Source organism: Fragaria vesca, linkage group LG4, assembly GCF_000184155.1.
Source record: "Fragaria vesca subsp. vesca linkage group LG4, FraVesHawaii_1.0, whole genome shotgun sequence".
Lineage (NCBI taxonomy): Eukaryota > Viridiplantae > Streptophyta > Magnoliopsida > Rosales > Rosaceae > Fragaria > Fragaria vesca.
The window spans coordinates 11632375-11649917 of NC_020494.1; the positions used below are offsets into that span (position 1 = coordinate 11632375).

General features: G+C 35.8%; 1 protein-coding gene across 1 annotated transcript in view; it reads right to left on the minus strand.

Moving 5' to 3' along the window:
- Positions 1–12310: 12310 nt before the first annotated feature.
- The window catches only part of LOC101291329 (bifunctional epoxide hydrolase 2-like), a 7495-nt gene continuing 2262 nt past the window's right edge, over positions 12311–17543 (minus strand). Inside the window, exons 2-3 of the mRNA XM_004296815.1 lie at positions 12835–13076; positions 12311–12699 (exon numbers count right to left, since the gene is read on the minus strand). Coding sequence (XP_004296863.1) covers positions 12453–12699; positions 12835–13076 — 489 coding nt within the window. The 3' untranslated portion in view covers positions 12311–12452. The remainder of the gene's footprint in view (positions 12700–12834; positions 13077–17543) is intronic.

The following is a 17543-nucleotide window of genomic DNA, read 5'->3' on the forward strand; positions in this document are numbered from 1 at the left end:
AGTCACCCAAGTGTTCAGACACTGTTGGTGTAAAAAACCCGAAGAATAATGTGGGTTCATGATTGGATTCATGAAGAATGCTGGAATAATTTGGGTTCACTAAATTTTTTATTTTTTTTATTTTATCAAATTGAGAAAGACAATTTTGTCCTTAATAATAATGTCATGTGCTTGACACATCATCGTTTTAACGGAGCATTGACGGAAATTGACCGGAGGTATTACGTTGATATCAAAATATGGGTTCAGGTATCACATTGGTACGATTGAGAGTTAGGTATTAATTTGACATTTGCCAGCATAGTTTAGACAGCTGAAATCTTCTCATATCTTTTTAGTTTGGATTTTTTTTTTCCCACATTGGTTAAATATGATTCAAAATTGGTTGGGTCGTTGATCGATCACGATCTCGCTCTTTGGTAAACTACTGGATTCAGATTTATATTTTGATGACTTTTTTTGGTCGTGAATAATATTTCGATGACTATAGCAGTGACATACTTTACTTTGACGTCATTGTGATCAAGTAATTAAGACAATGGACATCTGTAGTATGAAAATCACACTACTGTTCAAAATAGAAATAAAAAACAAGTATCTATCACTAACAATATTGGTGGATTCATTATCAAACAATGAAAATAGAAATATTTGTCACTAACACCTCCTTCGATTCAATAATGTGTGGATTCATTCATTAATTATCAAACAGTAATTCATGTATGAATTAATGAAAACACTCTCATAAGAGTATTAGAGAAAGACCAAGATAAGTAGGTCTCGGCTTGTTTTTTTTTTTAAAAAAATAAAAAAATAAAAAAAAAAGACAGGAAGAAGACTTCTTCTTGGCTGTCAATACTGATGGTTTCATATTCCAATCTCTCGTATGCTTTCCTTTTATAAATAGTAGTACATCACTACATCCGTATCAAAACAGGCGCCCCAGAAGAAAAATAAGTAAAACTACAAAATTTGTAATGGAGAGAGTGAAAGAGTGGTTCCGAAGGTACCTCTACCGCTCCAAGGCTACAATATGCATTCGAGGTATAACCTAAATATATCGATCTGATTACAATATCTCATTCGAGGCAACAATATGCATATGCATGTAATTCTGCAATCTAATTCAGGGAACTATATATTTTACTTCATGTTTGGTGATCCAAAGTTCCAAACTAACTTCTGCAACTTGCCAACTTCTTCTGTCTATACAGGTTTAATTTTCAGCCACAGCCTCGTAAACCATGCGATAGTGGCTATCTTGATAGTGTACCTCACTTCCAATTGGCAGAATCAACATTTTCAAATAGCTGCTGTAGTTACAAATCTGCAAGATGGGTTTTCAGACATCATTGTGATCTTCTTAGCTCATTTCTCCAGCACCTACAGCGGTTCTTTTAATTTAATTCTCACCACAAACGCTGCCTATATTGCTGTGAGTATCTCTTAACCTAAATTACTACGTACTCTGTATTGTAGTTAGCTGATGGGTTGACAGCCGTAGTGTCCCTAGCTAACGTTTGACGATGTTCAATCTTGCCCTAGAAAATTGAGAACTATATATGGCCACCTTGCTTTTGAATAATTTGTTAAACTTACGAATCGAACTGGATATATAGTGGATCCCATAAAGACGTTTGATAAAAATTTATTTCAAGTTTTTTTTTTTTCGTTAGCCGGTCAATTTGTTTTCGTTAGTGGTTTTCTTATTTGTTTTTTGTTTGTATTTTACTGTCCATGCTAAACTAATCTAGTTACTTAGTATAAACCACTATAAGTGGTCAGTTTGGTAAGAGCCTCCAAGTGTGCAAAATCTCACCGATCGAGATTGAAGATTAGATCCGGTGTCTAGGTCCCAAAAGTCTCTAAAGATATCGTCGGATCTCAGTAAAAGCTTAGATAGAAAATTTACGGTTGAGTTTCTATTTTTTGATACAAATAAAGACTAGACAATCTCGAATTTGCCCTAACAGCTTGTCGGTGTGTTTGAGATTTTGGTTTCATCTTGTTTGTGAGACATGCTGTGAGGGTATAAATCTTTTGATACACCAAAAGAACCTTTAAATAATTTAGATTTGTGAAACGAAACAAATTATTTGTAAGACAAAAGAAAGAAAAAATGCATGATATGCATCAACGTTGTCCTAAAGGTGTAAAATTAGTCTTAAAAGTAATAATATTAGTACTCAAAGTAAATGAGTCCTTAAAGTTGTAAATATTCTTAGTTACCACATAACTCTTTAAAGTAGTAATATTAATCCTTAAAGTGGTAATATAAGTACTTAAAGTGATAAAAAATAAAAATAAAAATAAAAAATTGATGCAACTTCGAGGACTAAATTACCAATTTAAGGACACATTTTACCACTTGAGGGCTAATGCTGTAACTAAAATTTTACAACTTTGAAGACTCATATTACTAGGGGTGGGCATAAAAAACCATAATCCTGAACCCGTCCCGGGCCCGTCCCAAAATTTGTCGGGAAGGGACTTAAATCTTAAAATGTTAGGCCCGTCCCGTCCCGTTTATATATTACTGGACGGGACACGGGACAGATAATTCAAGTCTCATTTAGGCCCGTCTCGTCCCGACTATTTTAATGATTGATTTTTTATTGATTAAGATGTGATTTAAGCATTTCATTTAAGTGTTTTGATCTTAGCTCTTTGTTTATTTAAGTTACTAGGTTGTCACCAATTCAATAACAGTGATGTTTTATACTTTAATTTGTTGATTGTTGTAGACTCTCTTATTGCACCCTAGTAGTGATGACAAGTTTAGAGAAAGTAAGTAGTATAAACTCTTTTATTACACCATGTTGTATTTGTAAATATGTTACAAGTACTTATTAATACATAATAGAGTAAAGAGCACTATAAAACTATGAAACTCTTTCTTTTGCTTACAAGTTTATTTTCAACTTTTTTTATCCGGGATTAGGCTTGGCTCGTCCCATCCCATCCTAACCGGGATAGGGCTCGGGTGTGATGAAATCTAAAAAACGCAAAGCTCGTCCCGTCCCGTCCCGTCCCATCCCGTCCTTATTTCAATGTCCGGGAGGGACCGTGGGATTAGCTCTATCCCGTCTCATCTCGTCCCATGCCCAACCCTACATATTACCACTTTGAGGACCGATTACTACTTTAATGACTCATTTTTCAACTTTGAAACAAAATCGAGGCATATATAAATATGATTTATCTAGATATGAGTGGTATGTCAGTTATTTATAATTTTTTTTCTAATGGTATTTGGATTGGGATGGAGGCCGTTGCAAAACCAAGAATTTGATGAACCACCTATGACCTGCAAGAGTCCAATTAACATTTTGGTCTATGTTGATTTCCACATGAGAAATAAGACCCTGCTGGCTTACGGTATGTCCACCTTGTAAGCCGCAAGTATTCAACGGTCAGGCTTCCTGATGATCCACTCTTTGGATATCGACATTTTTTTACTAGCATGATATAGGTCCCGAGGTCCCAAGTAACCAATAATGGACTTTTGAATGTTAGGGCTCGAACTTGAGTGTGGGTTCCACTCAAGCACGTACCTTGCCATTCATAAGCAAACCTTCATAATTAAGCATTTATAATAAGAGTAATTTTATTTACACATGCATTACAATTTTCTTAATACACACCTTTAAAAAAAAAATTCTAATTTTTTAATTTTTTTATCCTTCTCTCACCCTCGTCTTTTTAATTACTCTCTTCTGAACCTGCTACAAGGCCCTCTTCCTCTCACTCTCTCATGTATAATCTTTTGTTCTCTTCTCTCATGTTTATCTAGCTCCCTCGTCTGAAACATAATCTGAAAATCCAATTAACAATTGCAAGAGCCTTATAGCTGCAAAGTCCCAATACATTTCAAATAAAATTGACATAAATATATGAAATTTTAAGTTTCAGCACTTCTTCCCAATTCAATCAAATGCTTCTTGTATACATTTGCAGGCTTTTGTTATACATTAGTAATAAAAGGGTTCATGGAAGATGATTATTGATTCCATGCCAAATCATAATAAATAGTTTTTTTGGGTTTACTTTTTGTTACTATGCATCTATGCTCCAAAAATGTTTGGTATGATTGACAAAGTCACAAAGAATATCACCATGGCCGATGTATGGTCACCGAGCCACGCTAAAACTAGAGGAAATTCTGAATTTTTATGTTTTTAATTTAAAGTTCAGTAAGGGGTAAAATGGTGATTTAAGATTTTACAAAAAATGGTAGGATGTGTATTTGAATATTAGAGGTGTGTTAATAAAACTATTAGCTAGCATACAATTCTATTAGCATGATGTACGGCATGTTTGGAATAATACTAAAAATATATAAGGGTGTCATTATTAGGCCTACTCAAATAATACAGTTAGAAAAGTATATCCGATAGGGATCCCATAAGGATGGCTACTAGAGATTTTTTAAGAAGTGAATAGAAAGAAAAAGATTGTATGTTGTTTCTACTAAAAAGTAAAGTTGTTCTTTTCTATCTCAGAGAGGTTAATATGGTGGCGGATATTCTCTTCAAATCTAAGCTTAGTTCTGATTTTGGGGTTCAGTATATCCAACAACTTCCTCCATAAGTTGTCAAAGCTGATTTGAGTGATTACTTATGTTAGAATTAGGAATGTAGCTACTGCTACTTAGTTTTGTTGTTGTTTCTTAGTTAGGGTCTTTGGCCCCCATATGTTTCCAAAAAAAAAAAGTTGTTCTTTTCTAAGAGATAATACCAAGGAAATAGAAACACACATATTGACTTCCTCTTGTTGCAGGGACTGGCTATACTATGGCGTTCTACTGAGCATATGACCACAGATACAGCTGCAAAGGTATACTACGGAGCTGTTTTACTGCTTTTATTAGGCGAAGCAGGGCGGTCGGCTCTCTTGCATGAATTTCTTGATATGCAATATTTAAGGGAACATAACCAATCAGAAATCATAGAACCTGAAGAACTACGAGAGCGTCAAGATGCTTTATGGGATCTTCCCTGGTTGTTGGGTGCAGTCGTACCACTTCTTCTTGTAAAAACAAATTGGGAACAAATTTTCATGATTTCAACAATTGTGATGGGAGTGTTTTACTTATTCTTCTGTTGTGGCTACTCCTATTATTTCATAAATAGATTGGGAGAGACCATGTATCCAATCGACGAAGCAGAAAGGGAGGAAAGTGGCACAGACAAAAAAGTGGATGACATAGACCATTTACAAGGGCAGAATATTCGCCAAGACGAAGAGGAGCTCGCAGGACCAGCAAGAGGGAATATTTGGAGATTGATAAAAAGAATGAATTTGACAGGGGAAAAGCATTTTCGCAAACAAATAATCTCCGTCTGGATAACCTTCCTAGCATACAGCATTGTTAGTGCGGCAGGAAGTACGTTCTTTTATGAACAAATGAGTAACTTGCGTATTCCAATCAAGAACTATGACATTGCAGTTTATTTCAATGTGATTGCTTCACTTTCAAAGCACGCGATTTCATCTCTTTGGGAATGGAAAATTCCAAAGGAAACGAAAACGCGAGTTAATACGCTGGTGAGAATCGGTTGTGGACTGGCTTGTGTTGTGACGTGTATCGCGACGGCTTGGCGGGTTGAGATCAGGAGGTTGAAGGAAGTTCAAAGGCAAGGAGTTGGAGACACTTCAGACGTTGTTCCCATGAGTATCTTTAGGCTAGTTCCTCAGTTCTCCTTGTTGGGGATCATGGAAGGGCTCTTAGTTGATGGGTTGATTGACTTTTTTGTTGAGCGAGTGGCAGGTTCTGATGACAAAGTGATGGTCGAATACTACGCATCCCACACCAGCGACGTCGTCATAGGTGTTGGAAAGTTACTGACGGCACTTAGCATTTTGGCGTTTAAAAGAAGATGGTTTGATGACACCATAAATATGAGCCGTTTGGACAAGTATTACAGAGCATTAACATTCATGAGTCTCGTTGGATTTTGCTACTACGTGTGTGTCTCCACCATGTATTACACCAATGCTGATGTACAAGAATCTACCGAACATAAAGAAAATGAGACCAACTCGCACAGAAATGAGAAGCATGAGTCCTCACCGCCTTTACCACATAAGTCCTCACCGCCTTCACCACAAGAGCCGTCACAGGCATTACAGGATTTACAGCAAGAACCACAAGACTTCCTTTACCATCAGCAGCCTCCTCCTCCTCCGCAGCAGCAACCACCGCCGCTGCCACCTCAATATTATCTGCCCCCACAGTACCCACCACCACAACAAGATCACTCTCCCGAGCAAACATACCCACCGGCAACGTCATTCCAACCACAGCCCTATCCGCCGCGGCCGTACAACTCATACACATATGCACCGCAGCCGGGCATGCCTGCAGAGTCGTACCCACCACAGCCATACCAGCCGCAGACATACAACTCGTACCCAACGCGGTCGGGTGTGCCTCCACAGCTGTACACACCACAGCCTTACTCGCTTCCATATAGCCCACAGCAGTACCCGCCACAATAATGCAAACTTCTTTGACGGTTTATAGATTTGAATTTGAAGAGTCAGTGATCAGAGCATCAAAAAGTTGGGATATTTGTTACGATAAATGAGGGTCTCAACTCTCAACCCTTGTATCAAAAAAAGGTCAACCCTATCCTCATAGTCAAAGTCGTGTGCCAGAGTGTTTTTAGGTTCGTGCTCATTGTAGAAAAGTTGTGTGTCCGTCTTCAAAAAAAAGAAAAGTTGTGTGTCCGATAAAAAATAAAGTTGTGTGCTTGAGTCGGTTGCCGACGAGGTTCAGTTTAGTGACTCTTATGTAGGGCAGGGGCGTCAATGTGTCAATGTGTGTGAGACCCTTGAAGTTTTCAATGATGCAAGTAGGATTGATGGTGCAGTCTTGGAAAGCTATCGATTTCATTAGTGTGTACACGTAAATGGTCGATTAAACGGTGTTGTACGAAAAGTTGCGGGTTAGCAAAGAGTAAGGGTGATCTGGTAATTTTTTAGTCTAGCTCATATTCTAGAACAGCTTAGACTCTAGTTCATATTAACAAAGATCAAGGCAAGTCACCAACTTCACCACCGCCTTCACCCGAACCGACCTTGTTTTGTCTTCTTTAACCTATGATAAGGAACACACTACATCTCATCAGAATCATATCCTATTGAAAACCAATTTTATGGAAGCTGCATAGGTAACATCCTCTTCAGAGTCAATTCCCGTTAGTCAACTTCAAGGGTTAGAAACAGCACCTTCTGTTGTATATTCGATCATGCCTTCTGCATGAAATTTGTTCGAAAACGTGTCTTCTCTGCTGTGCTAAAATTTGACGATGATCCAACGGTTAGACCATTCTCAGAGAAGGTAATACTGAGTGCAGCTCCCTGAAAATCCTATTTTGAGGTCTAGTTGTGATTAAGATCCTAATTGTATTTGCCTGTCCAATTTCCTTTCAAATTCAGTTTCTCCTTGCAATGGGTTGTGTTCCTATACTGATCATGACTCAAATTCATGAAGTATACTCTTCAAGCTTGAACCGATATCCAAATATTTATTGATCGGTAAGTATTGATTTGTCTCATGCAATTTCACATTTTCTTTGTTCATTCTCCATTTCACCATTTTGAGTAGGACTGGGCACTTAGTACCGGAATCCCGATCCCGTACCGGTCCCGTCCCGAAAGTTAGCGGGACGGGACGAGATAGGTTTTGAAAATAGCAATCTCGTCCCGTCTCGTCCCGTATTAACATTACCATAACGGGACGGGACGGGACGGGACTATCCCGAAAAATCCCGTCCCGTCCCGTAATATTAGAATACTTGATTTTATTCATTTTATACTTGATTTTTTAGGTTGCATGGTGTTACAATGCACTCAACCACACTTAATTTGGTCTAAAATAATACTTTTAATTTCATTCATGTTCTTTTTTTTTGCTTGTGTGATTTTGGATATTTTTAGTTGTTGTTTGAGGGTTAATTTTTAATGTGGGATGTTTAGTACTTTTAAAGTGGGATGTAATTTAGCACCTATGCACCTATGTTCTTGTTGATTTTAGTACTTCTAATTTCATCAATGTTCTTTTTTTTGTTTATGTGTTTTTGGATATTTTTTTTCCATTAATTTCATTAATGTTGTTCCAAACAGCATAAAAATGTCGAAAATTTCATACACTGATCAATTGTGGTGAAGCATTTGAATGCTTGGAGTTTCTCAACCCGTTTTTCCACCTGTGGTGGTGTTTGATAATCAATTAATTGTTTTGAAAAAAAAAAAAAAAAAAATTTAGTCGGGATCAGGACGTATGGGACAGATTTTTAAAAAACACATTCCCGTCCCGTTCTTTTATTTTCGGGACGGGACGGGATTCAACAAATCCCGGCCCGTCCCGTCCCGTGCCCAGCCCTAATTTTGAGTTCAATTGTCTTATGAACCATGCTTGTTATCTGAACCCAATCTACTTCATAATCTTATTTGTGTCTCTAGTGGAGTGAGTATTCCTATACGGTTGATGTCATTGATAAAGTTCTTGCTTCTGACCTTGTCAACATGTTTATGCAAATTACCTAAAATAACGTCCTCTACTTTGTTTTGTGTTGATCCCATTTCCAATTATACATCCTAAGGACTGTACTTGAACTTATTTCAAGTCCGAACTTGAAAGAGCTTTCAATTGAATTCTTGTTCGAGAAATTTTAAGAAAAAGCTGACAGATCAGTCTCTTCATGTCCAACTTTCCCTTACTTCTCCAGCTCCGTTTTTTCTTGAAATTTTAGCATGTTATATCTTAATGTTCCAACTCTAAATCTGGAAAGTTTCATGGTCATTGGTTGAGAATTGAACCCTATATGATTTTCCAACTTCCAACAGTTTCTCTCATTCTAATCTTTGTTCTTGTACAATTCATTATAAACTGTCCAGTGAGTTCCCAGAAGTACCAGGTTGCACCTTAACCATTTCAACCTCACTCTAACTACTTCATACATAACCACTATATATGTTATATGAGTGAAGTGAAAGGTTAGACATCGGAAGTGTTTGTATAGGATATGTGTAAGAGATTGATAATCTGTGATATATGTTATTTTAGGAATTTGGACAAGAGTTGTGGGCTGCTATTGATGGAGGACCAGGCTGTTATCAATGAAGGGCTAGTATTGGAGCATTAGGTACATTGCTATCTTGCTATTGCTAAATGATTTGAGGTAGGGAGGCTTCACTCTGGTTAGTATTTTGTACACTGCTTTATGATTTTTTTAAAATAAATTATGATTTAAAACTTGAGAGTATGAGATGACTTGACAGTGAGTGGGGCATAGCGACTTCCTTGGGTTTCGATCCCCTAAATCTCCGGAGGGGCTGTACGGACTGGAGAATATCTAACATCTTTTAAGGTGTGGCATTGCTCCTAGGCAGTATGGCATAAATGAACACTCTCGCTACTCGATCTTCACTAGTTGTGGAGGATTTTAATCTTTGGTGAGGATGTAGTTGGCTAATGTAGACCGGTCATCAGGTTTGGATTTTTACTTGGGTACTCTTAGATTTTCATTTGGTTCTTACATTGAAATTAATTATTTTGATTTTATTGATTTTTACTCAACTGGCGCCTATTACTATTTGGATTTCAAACGTAGTTAGGGTTGATGCTTGAGCAACGAGGACGAAAGCTCACCCCTACTATAGTTGGTTTTACAGGTACTGTGCATGAGGGTTAAGGAGGAGTTCGGGACTGAGCTGGGTGCTGTATTTCTCTTTTATTCTTTGGTATATTTGTCTTCGAATTGTGTTTACCTTTATTGTTGAATTGTGACATTTGTCAATCTGAATTTGTTGATCTCTATTTAGCTTCTTCATTCCAGCAATTGAGTTAAATTTATTGCTAAATTTGTCAACATTTAGATTTACAACAACAATTTTTGAACTTTTGTTCCAGCAGTATTGCTAAATTGTATACATTAGTAAAGTTTTAATTAATTGTCTCCCAAAGATTGATAAATTTATCAATTTTCTCTATCAATTTCTAAATTTATCAACTTCTTAAGTATACTGTTGGAGCAAAGATTCATTTAAAAATTGATAAATCTCTAATTTTTTTCAATTTATCAATACTGTTGGAGATGCTCGTTATGACTTATTGAATTACTTTGGTTTTACTGAAGTTATTGATTTTAGAAAGTAATATGGAAGTTGTTCTAGTTATAACGTCACTTTAACGAACATGAACAAAGTGTTTATTTCACCTCACATTAAATTATATGCTTCCCGCTAACTCTTACTATTTCTAATGTTTCGTTTTTAGTAAAAATTGTCTTGCGTTTCTCTAGGACATGAGTTAAGCTTCTTAGCTTGTGTTCCTAAAGGTTCGCGGCACCGTATCCAATTTGGAGATGTGTAAATTGGGGCATTACAATGTGTTTATAGGACAGACCAATAGGATGATATATATGAGATATTGAGTATTTTAAAAATAAGAATAACTTTGTTATTTACAAACTGTTTGTTGCATTTTTATTGGGCTACCTCACTGTCACTATAGAAAAAGCCATACCTAAGAATTTTTCAGTTCTTTTATTGGCATTACTCGTCGTGTTAAGAGAGCTTGTGATAGTTTACTAGACTAGACTAGTTTCCTTTTGTTGTCTTTACTATATATATTCTCTTGTCTTGGTTGTAGTATGTATTGTTATTAAAAGGATTGAATTAATTCAGTGTGTATACTAAGAGATCCATTATTACAACTTATATGATGGGATTGAGCATTAGACTAGCTTTTTGATCAAATTTTTCAATTTTAACAATCATTTTTTAGATCTTAATATGTAGATCATTTATGCAAAATTTCATTCAAACTAGTGATCGTTAAGGTGCTCAAAACTGCGATTTGCATGAACTGTTTATGTTTGGTAGATCTGAACCGTACATTGATTTAAGCTAGTTCGAAGCCTTAATGATTACTAATTTGGCCGAAAATTTTTAAAAAATGATCTACTCATATATACCTAGAGGTTGAATGGTGGAGATGTTGATATGTGATCAAAAAGAAAAGAACCCTTAATGGAAGAGCCCTAATAGATATAGAGGATATGTTTTTCCTCTAAAATAGATATAATTCTAATTTTACATGAGTTGTTAGAGATGTTCTAAGAATAATAGAAATGACAAAATGGGAAAGGATTTTCTTATTATTGATTTTATTGATAATTTTGAGCCACATAAATCATGAAAAAAAAAAATCTTTGATGAAACTCATGAAAGCTAATGAGAAAGGTCTCGGATATATATGTTTGTTATCAACAAAGCAGAACCTACCTAGGGATAGATCTTCTTATAAAAAATAAAAATAAAAAATAAAAAAATGGGGAGAGTACCAACATTACACAAATGAAATGCGGATTATATATTCGATAATTACTAGGACTGCTGAAATTCATGATACCAACTACCAAGCACACTGATCACATTTTCCTTCATTGTCACTTTGCTTCTCAAGTCTGGAACCTCACTTTTCCTTCAATCCCCTCATTACAATTTCCTTCCTTCCTCCACCTTAAACATCTAAACAATCTTTCCAATACACAACTTCCTTTTCTTGAAATTGCCTTAACTACGGCCTACATCCTTTGGAAACAGAGAAACTCTGCCATTTTTCGTAACCAAGCTCATGCCCCTCCCAATGTTGTCTTCTCAGCTGCCAATCTTTTTAAACAATTCCGAAATTGTCACCTTACCAATTCCCATAATAATTTCTTTTCCACAACTGTTTTCAAATGGTTTCCTCCTCCTCCAAATTGCCTCAAACTTAACTTTGATGGATCGGTTATTAACCATTCAGCAGCTTCTGGATTTGTCTTTCGGAATTCTGAAGGCAATCCAATCCTGGCTTCCACGAAACATGTTGGAGATCAAGACATCCTCATAGCTAAAGCGTTAGCCTTAAGAGCCGGTCTCACTGGAGCCTGGTATCATAATTTTACTCATTTTCAGGTTGAAGGAGACTCCAAAACTCTCATTGACAGTATTAATGGAACAAGGACATGCCCTTGGAGAATTCTCACAATTGTACGAGATATTAAACATCTTGCTTCGCTTCTCCAAGTCTCTTCTATCTGCCATATCAAGAGGGAACAAAATTTTGTGACAGACGCAATAGCAAAACTTGGTCATACCATTTCTGTAAAGGCTTGGAATGCTTCTCTTCCCTTATCAGCCAGTTCAGCTTTTTATTTCGATCTTATAGGAACCGGTTGTTTTAGGGGTTTCCAGTTGTAATTTATTTCCATCCAGTCGAAAAAAACTACCAAGCACAAGCAATGTAAGAACACCTCGAGGAACGATAGGAAATTGATCACAAAAGCTAACAATTAGGCGTCAGGCAAGAAGCGCACAACAGGAACACAAGTAGGACTACAAGACACATCACACAACACACAATAGAGGAAAATGAAATGCATATATCTCGATCATCACTAGAACTTCTTGATGAAGTCATGGATGTGTTCACTAATTTCATTAGGCCTTTCTTCGTTAATAAAATGGCCAACTCCTTCCATTACGACTACCTCTTCCAGTAGCGGCACATATTTCTTGAACCCACCTTTGTGTATGAAATCCTTGGCTCCAAGAGAATTATAAACTAGGTCCTGGTCTCCCACAATGAACTTAACTGGAACTTTTATCCGAGCCCCAGTCCAAGGTGCAGTCAGTTCCCAGTTCCTGCATTCAATCAAGGGCGGTGAGGAATGGAAACAACAGTTAACATAGATTGCAAGTGAATATGGAGACCAAAGATAACACATTATCAGTAAACTAGTTATAGGCGTCAATTCAAGCAAAGATTGAAGTACATACCTGTCAAAGTTTCGATAGTAGTTTATGCCACCAGTGAAGCCCTTCTTCTCGAAGAAGCTGACATAGTAGTTAACATCATCCTCAGACAACCAACTTGGCAAAGGAATTGGAGCATCTGGAGGATGTCGAAAGCCTTTACCTTTAGGCAGGAAAAGTGGACCAGGATGGCGATATGTCAGGAATTCCTTCATAACTCTTGCAGTACCGATCTGGGCAAATTCAGCTTCAATCTCTCCTGGTTCCTACAAAATGAGTACATAATCGTCTATCATAATCCAATTGATGCCATCAAAATTTGTTTTCTCAAACTACATAGGATACTTGGTTAACAAAACCAATGACTAAACATTTGTCATATTATAAGCAACTGTAAGCGCTGGATAAATGAGGTTGAATAGAGACCATACTTATCAATTCCTTTCTTATATATGTTTATTCCCAGCTAACTCCCAAAGTAGAGAACATCCAAGATGGAAGTAGTTCCTAAATCAACTAAATCGAGCCTTGGCAATAAGAATTTTAGTCCTCTTCATGATAACAATCACTAAATAACTTGTAGTGGGTCATTTTCTTTATTTTTGGTTACAAAACAAAAAGGTCTTTTTCAATCACCACAGGATTCAAGATAATTTACTATATATCTATTTTCCGTCGGGTCGGTTACTGTTCACTTGCTACAGTGGTTTTACTGTTAACATTCTACAGTGTTGGGCCTGCGTGTTGGGTCTCGGTGCTGCGTCTTTGGTTCTCTCTGGCCCTCTCTAGACTCTTCTCACTCTTTCTTTATTTATCTCTCTATCTCTGCTCCGTACATCTCTCCATCGCGAATGCAGCAGGCTGGGGTGACAAATACCTATTCCAAGAAAAAAAATTGTTCAACTTCCAGAACTTTTGGAGAGGTCGAGAAAGCTTGAGACTTGAGAGTCCTTATCTAAAATAGTATCTGAGAAACTTTGAGCCGAAAACCAAGTTTCTCATTCCTTTCATTCTAGAAAGGTCGTTGTCATCGTCATAAAAACATTGGTAAGTTTCCACAGTACAGATAAATTTCCCAATCTGCACACACATCTGAATTGTTTCAGTTTTCTTCTCAGATCGATGATCTTCACGTTGGTAACTTTTGAACCTTTTGGTTTATTATTATCAGTCGGATAAGATAAAAATCACGTCAACATTGTTGGTTAGTTGGATTTTGGATTCATGATTCTTTTTTCTTTTTCTAATTTGCAGGTTTGGGTTAAGGCTGCTAGAAGTCGATTTCTGTGTTTAAGCTCTTTGGAGTTGTTAATCAGGTTTTCAAAAAGCCTCAGGTTTGCACGACCTTCTACTATCAGTGACTCATTGTCTCACCATCTATAAATGAATGAATGCATAGAACAACTAAAATGCTGCTCACCAAGTGTTTGATAAAATGCTTATGAGACAGTTCTTTTTTTTTTTGTTTTATGTTTTCCAGTATCTCATTCAAGCTTAGCCATAAGCAACTTTTAGTTTTGAGTGCTTGAATATATTGGTTGGTCTTTGATCATTCGAAATGAAGTTGATATGAATAAACTGTGAGCGTCAGCTTTTTCATGAAGCGAATGCAGTTGATAAAATAATGTGGACAGCTGTTACAGAAACTTTTCCTAACACTTGAGACTATTTTTATTTTGTTGTACTTGATTGTGTTTTTCTTTTTTCTTGAAAACACCAGATCTATTGTCTGTACACAAAAAGGTCAAGATACAATTTTAAAGAAAGATCGATATATCCAAACCTCACAGTGTAAACTTTGGCATGTGGACGTAATATGGCTTTATAACTATCTTTCATAACATTGCACTTAACATGATTTATACGCTAATTTCATCATTGTTATCTATTAGATGCGAGTGATTTAAGGCATGCAACCATTTTTCTGTTTTTAACATCTAAAAAGAAATCAATTATGAGCTAAGTCAGATTCAAGAAAAGTTTGAGCCAAGTCAGAGTCTGATTATGTATTTGCAGACTGGGTTTTTGGGATTCAAGGCATACTTGGATAATTAACATAAGTTGAATCTGGAGCTATTATTTCATGGAACTTGAGCTATTATTTCATGGGTATGTTTATTTTTTGAATATAGAACGAACGAAAGGCTATCATTGTCGAAAGACAAGTGATTGATCTATTCTGATAGTGAGATATTAGTATAGTCAGTATGGCAGATATATGTATCTTTGGTGTAAATATATTCCTAGGAGTGCAGGAGTAGGATTGCAGCTGTACATGGATAGGTTAAAACTACTGCAAGTACAATAGTATCAAAAGAAAATGCAAAAGAAAAAGGAACAAGAAAAGAAAACGAAGAAGATAAAGAATAACAAAATTATATACGATGTCCATTCACATCCATTTTTTCAGAGGTCTACTTTAGTTGTCGTTTTTATGTTTAGTTGGTAAATTCAATTTCTGTGCCAGTTCTTTCAGAGGCTGGAATAAGAGGAGTGGAGAGATAGAATGTAAGCAGCTGCAAATGAGGTCTAACAAGGTTAGTCTTTTTCAACTTTCAAGTATATTTCATTGACTATTTGCTTCTTGAGCACTTCAAATATATAAATGCTGCATAGCCACCGTGGTGATTTGAAAAGATATAATTTATTAATACTATTAAGGCATCCTATGACTTGAACTGATGAAAATTATTTACTATAATCTCTCAACTTGATTCAGCTTAATTTATGATTTGGTCCTTGCACCTTTTCTATCACTTTTAGTTTTAATGCATGTTTTTCTTTATCATGGACACTTTTAGCTGCTTTAGTATTTATAGATACTCGATGCCTATTCATATTAATATCTTAATTCTCATTTCTAAAACCTAGCAATTTTCTTAATATTGTACTTTGCTAACCAGAGAATTGGAGTCTAGAATTGGAGCAATTTTCAGTTTGATTGTGATTTTTTGAATTGGATACAAGTTTTGTGCTTTCAGAGCCACTAACAGAGTATAAGAGCTCAGTTGAGCAATGGAACCTACAACATTGGAATACTTGCTTGGGAGGTTAGAGCAGTATGATTAAGATATGGAGGAATATCAGCTATAAACATTTCTGGACTTGAGTATTTTGAGGTAAGATTTCTTCTACCATTTCTGTCATTCTATCGTGTTTTTTGTATTACTATTTCCAATGAATATAATTTGATATTGGTTTGCTCAAACATCAAACGTTTTCTTTTTAATATACATGTTGAGATAGATGTCATTAATTTAATAGGCTTCATTGAGAAAAAGTAAATTTTATAGGAAGCTGCTATACTCTATACTCTGTTTTATTGGTTATTATTGATATTGCTTACTATGATTACTTGGGTCCAACTATTTTCTGTGATATTCGTATGCTTACCTTAAAACTTTCACACTGTTAAGTCTAACTCAATGCCGTATTTTTAGTGCAATACATTAGTACCTCAAGAGCATTAGTAAATTTTGATATCTGAAACTTGCTTACACAATTAAGTTCATTATTTGTAGTTTGCAAGTATGTTATCTATTTTTGATAATGTCTTCTTCTTCTTTTTTAATGAGTTTCTTGAGGTCAGTTATATGCGCGCCTTTATGACATGTTTTTTCTTTATCATTCCACATATTGGTTTAATACCTAAAAGAGAACATAATTTAGTGTCATTCATTATTTTATGAGTAAATAAGGTTGTTCTTATATATCTTTATTTTTTTATTTTTGAATGCAAAGGATGGATCATTATACAGTCAATTGCTTTACACAAATTGAGCATGCTATTACATACAAACAAACATATGAAAATGCACTAGATTGGTATACAACTAAATTTTTGCAGGTAATAGAGGTGGAAAAGATATGATTGTTTGGGCTAATTTTCAGGACAGGCAAATGATGAAATGAAAGTGACTGAATTAGAAGATAAATTTAGCATTGTGATGAGCAAAATTGAAAGTTCAAATTTGATCTGCTCATCGTGATATATTCTCATGTGTATGCGAATGTTCAAACTAATAATATGCGAATGTTTCCAAAAACCATCTCAAATTGTCCCAAGAGTGATAGAATACACACATTTTCTTATGACCCGACTGCTGTGTTTTGAATTGTTAATCCGCCCGCAGCAAGGCGAGGGTCTGATTTCTAGTATACAAATACTGATCAAAGAATTCACTAAACAATTCACTTTGAACAGTATATATAGTACTTAGGTTGACTACTACTATAGAATAAAATAACCAGCAACATAACATAATCAGATCCAGATTAAGTTTTAAGGTTTGTCGCAAGTGCAACCTCTGTATCATATTTCATCACAAACAGTAAAAATTTCTGGTGATTTCTGAAGGATGCAAATTTACCAACCAGCGCTATTGTGTTGGTCACGGGACTATCAAGTAAAATGCTGCCACTTCGACAATCAAAATCATGAGTTAACTATGGTTACCTTAATTAATGGATTCTTAATTAATTATCTGAAAACAGAAAATCTCTTGTCCACTACTCTACTGCTCTACGTTTTCTTCTTCTCTTCTGTTTCGTTTACAGCTTTTCTTCTTCAACACCCAACACCTCGTTCTCTCTCTCTCTCTCTCTCTCATCTTTTCTCTCTCTCTCCCATTGTCTAATTGTAGTTTAGGAGAAGATGAACATCTGAAATTACAAATAAAAAGAAAAAGAGATTGAACATCTGGGTTTCAAAAGTTAGAATTGGAATATGAATT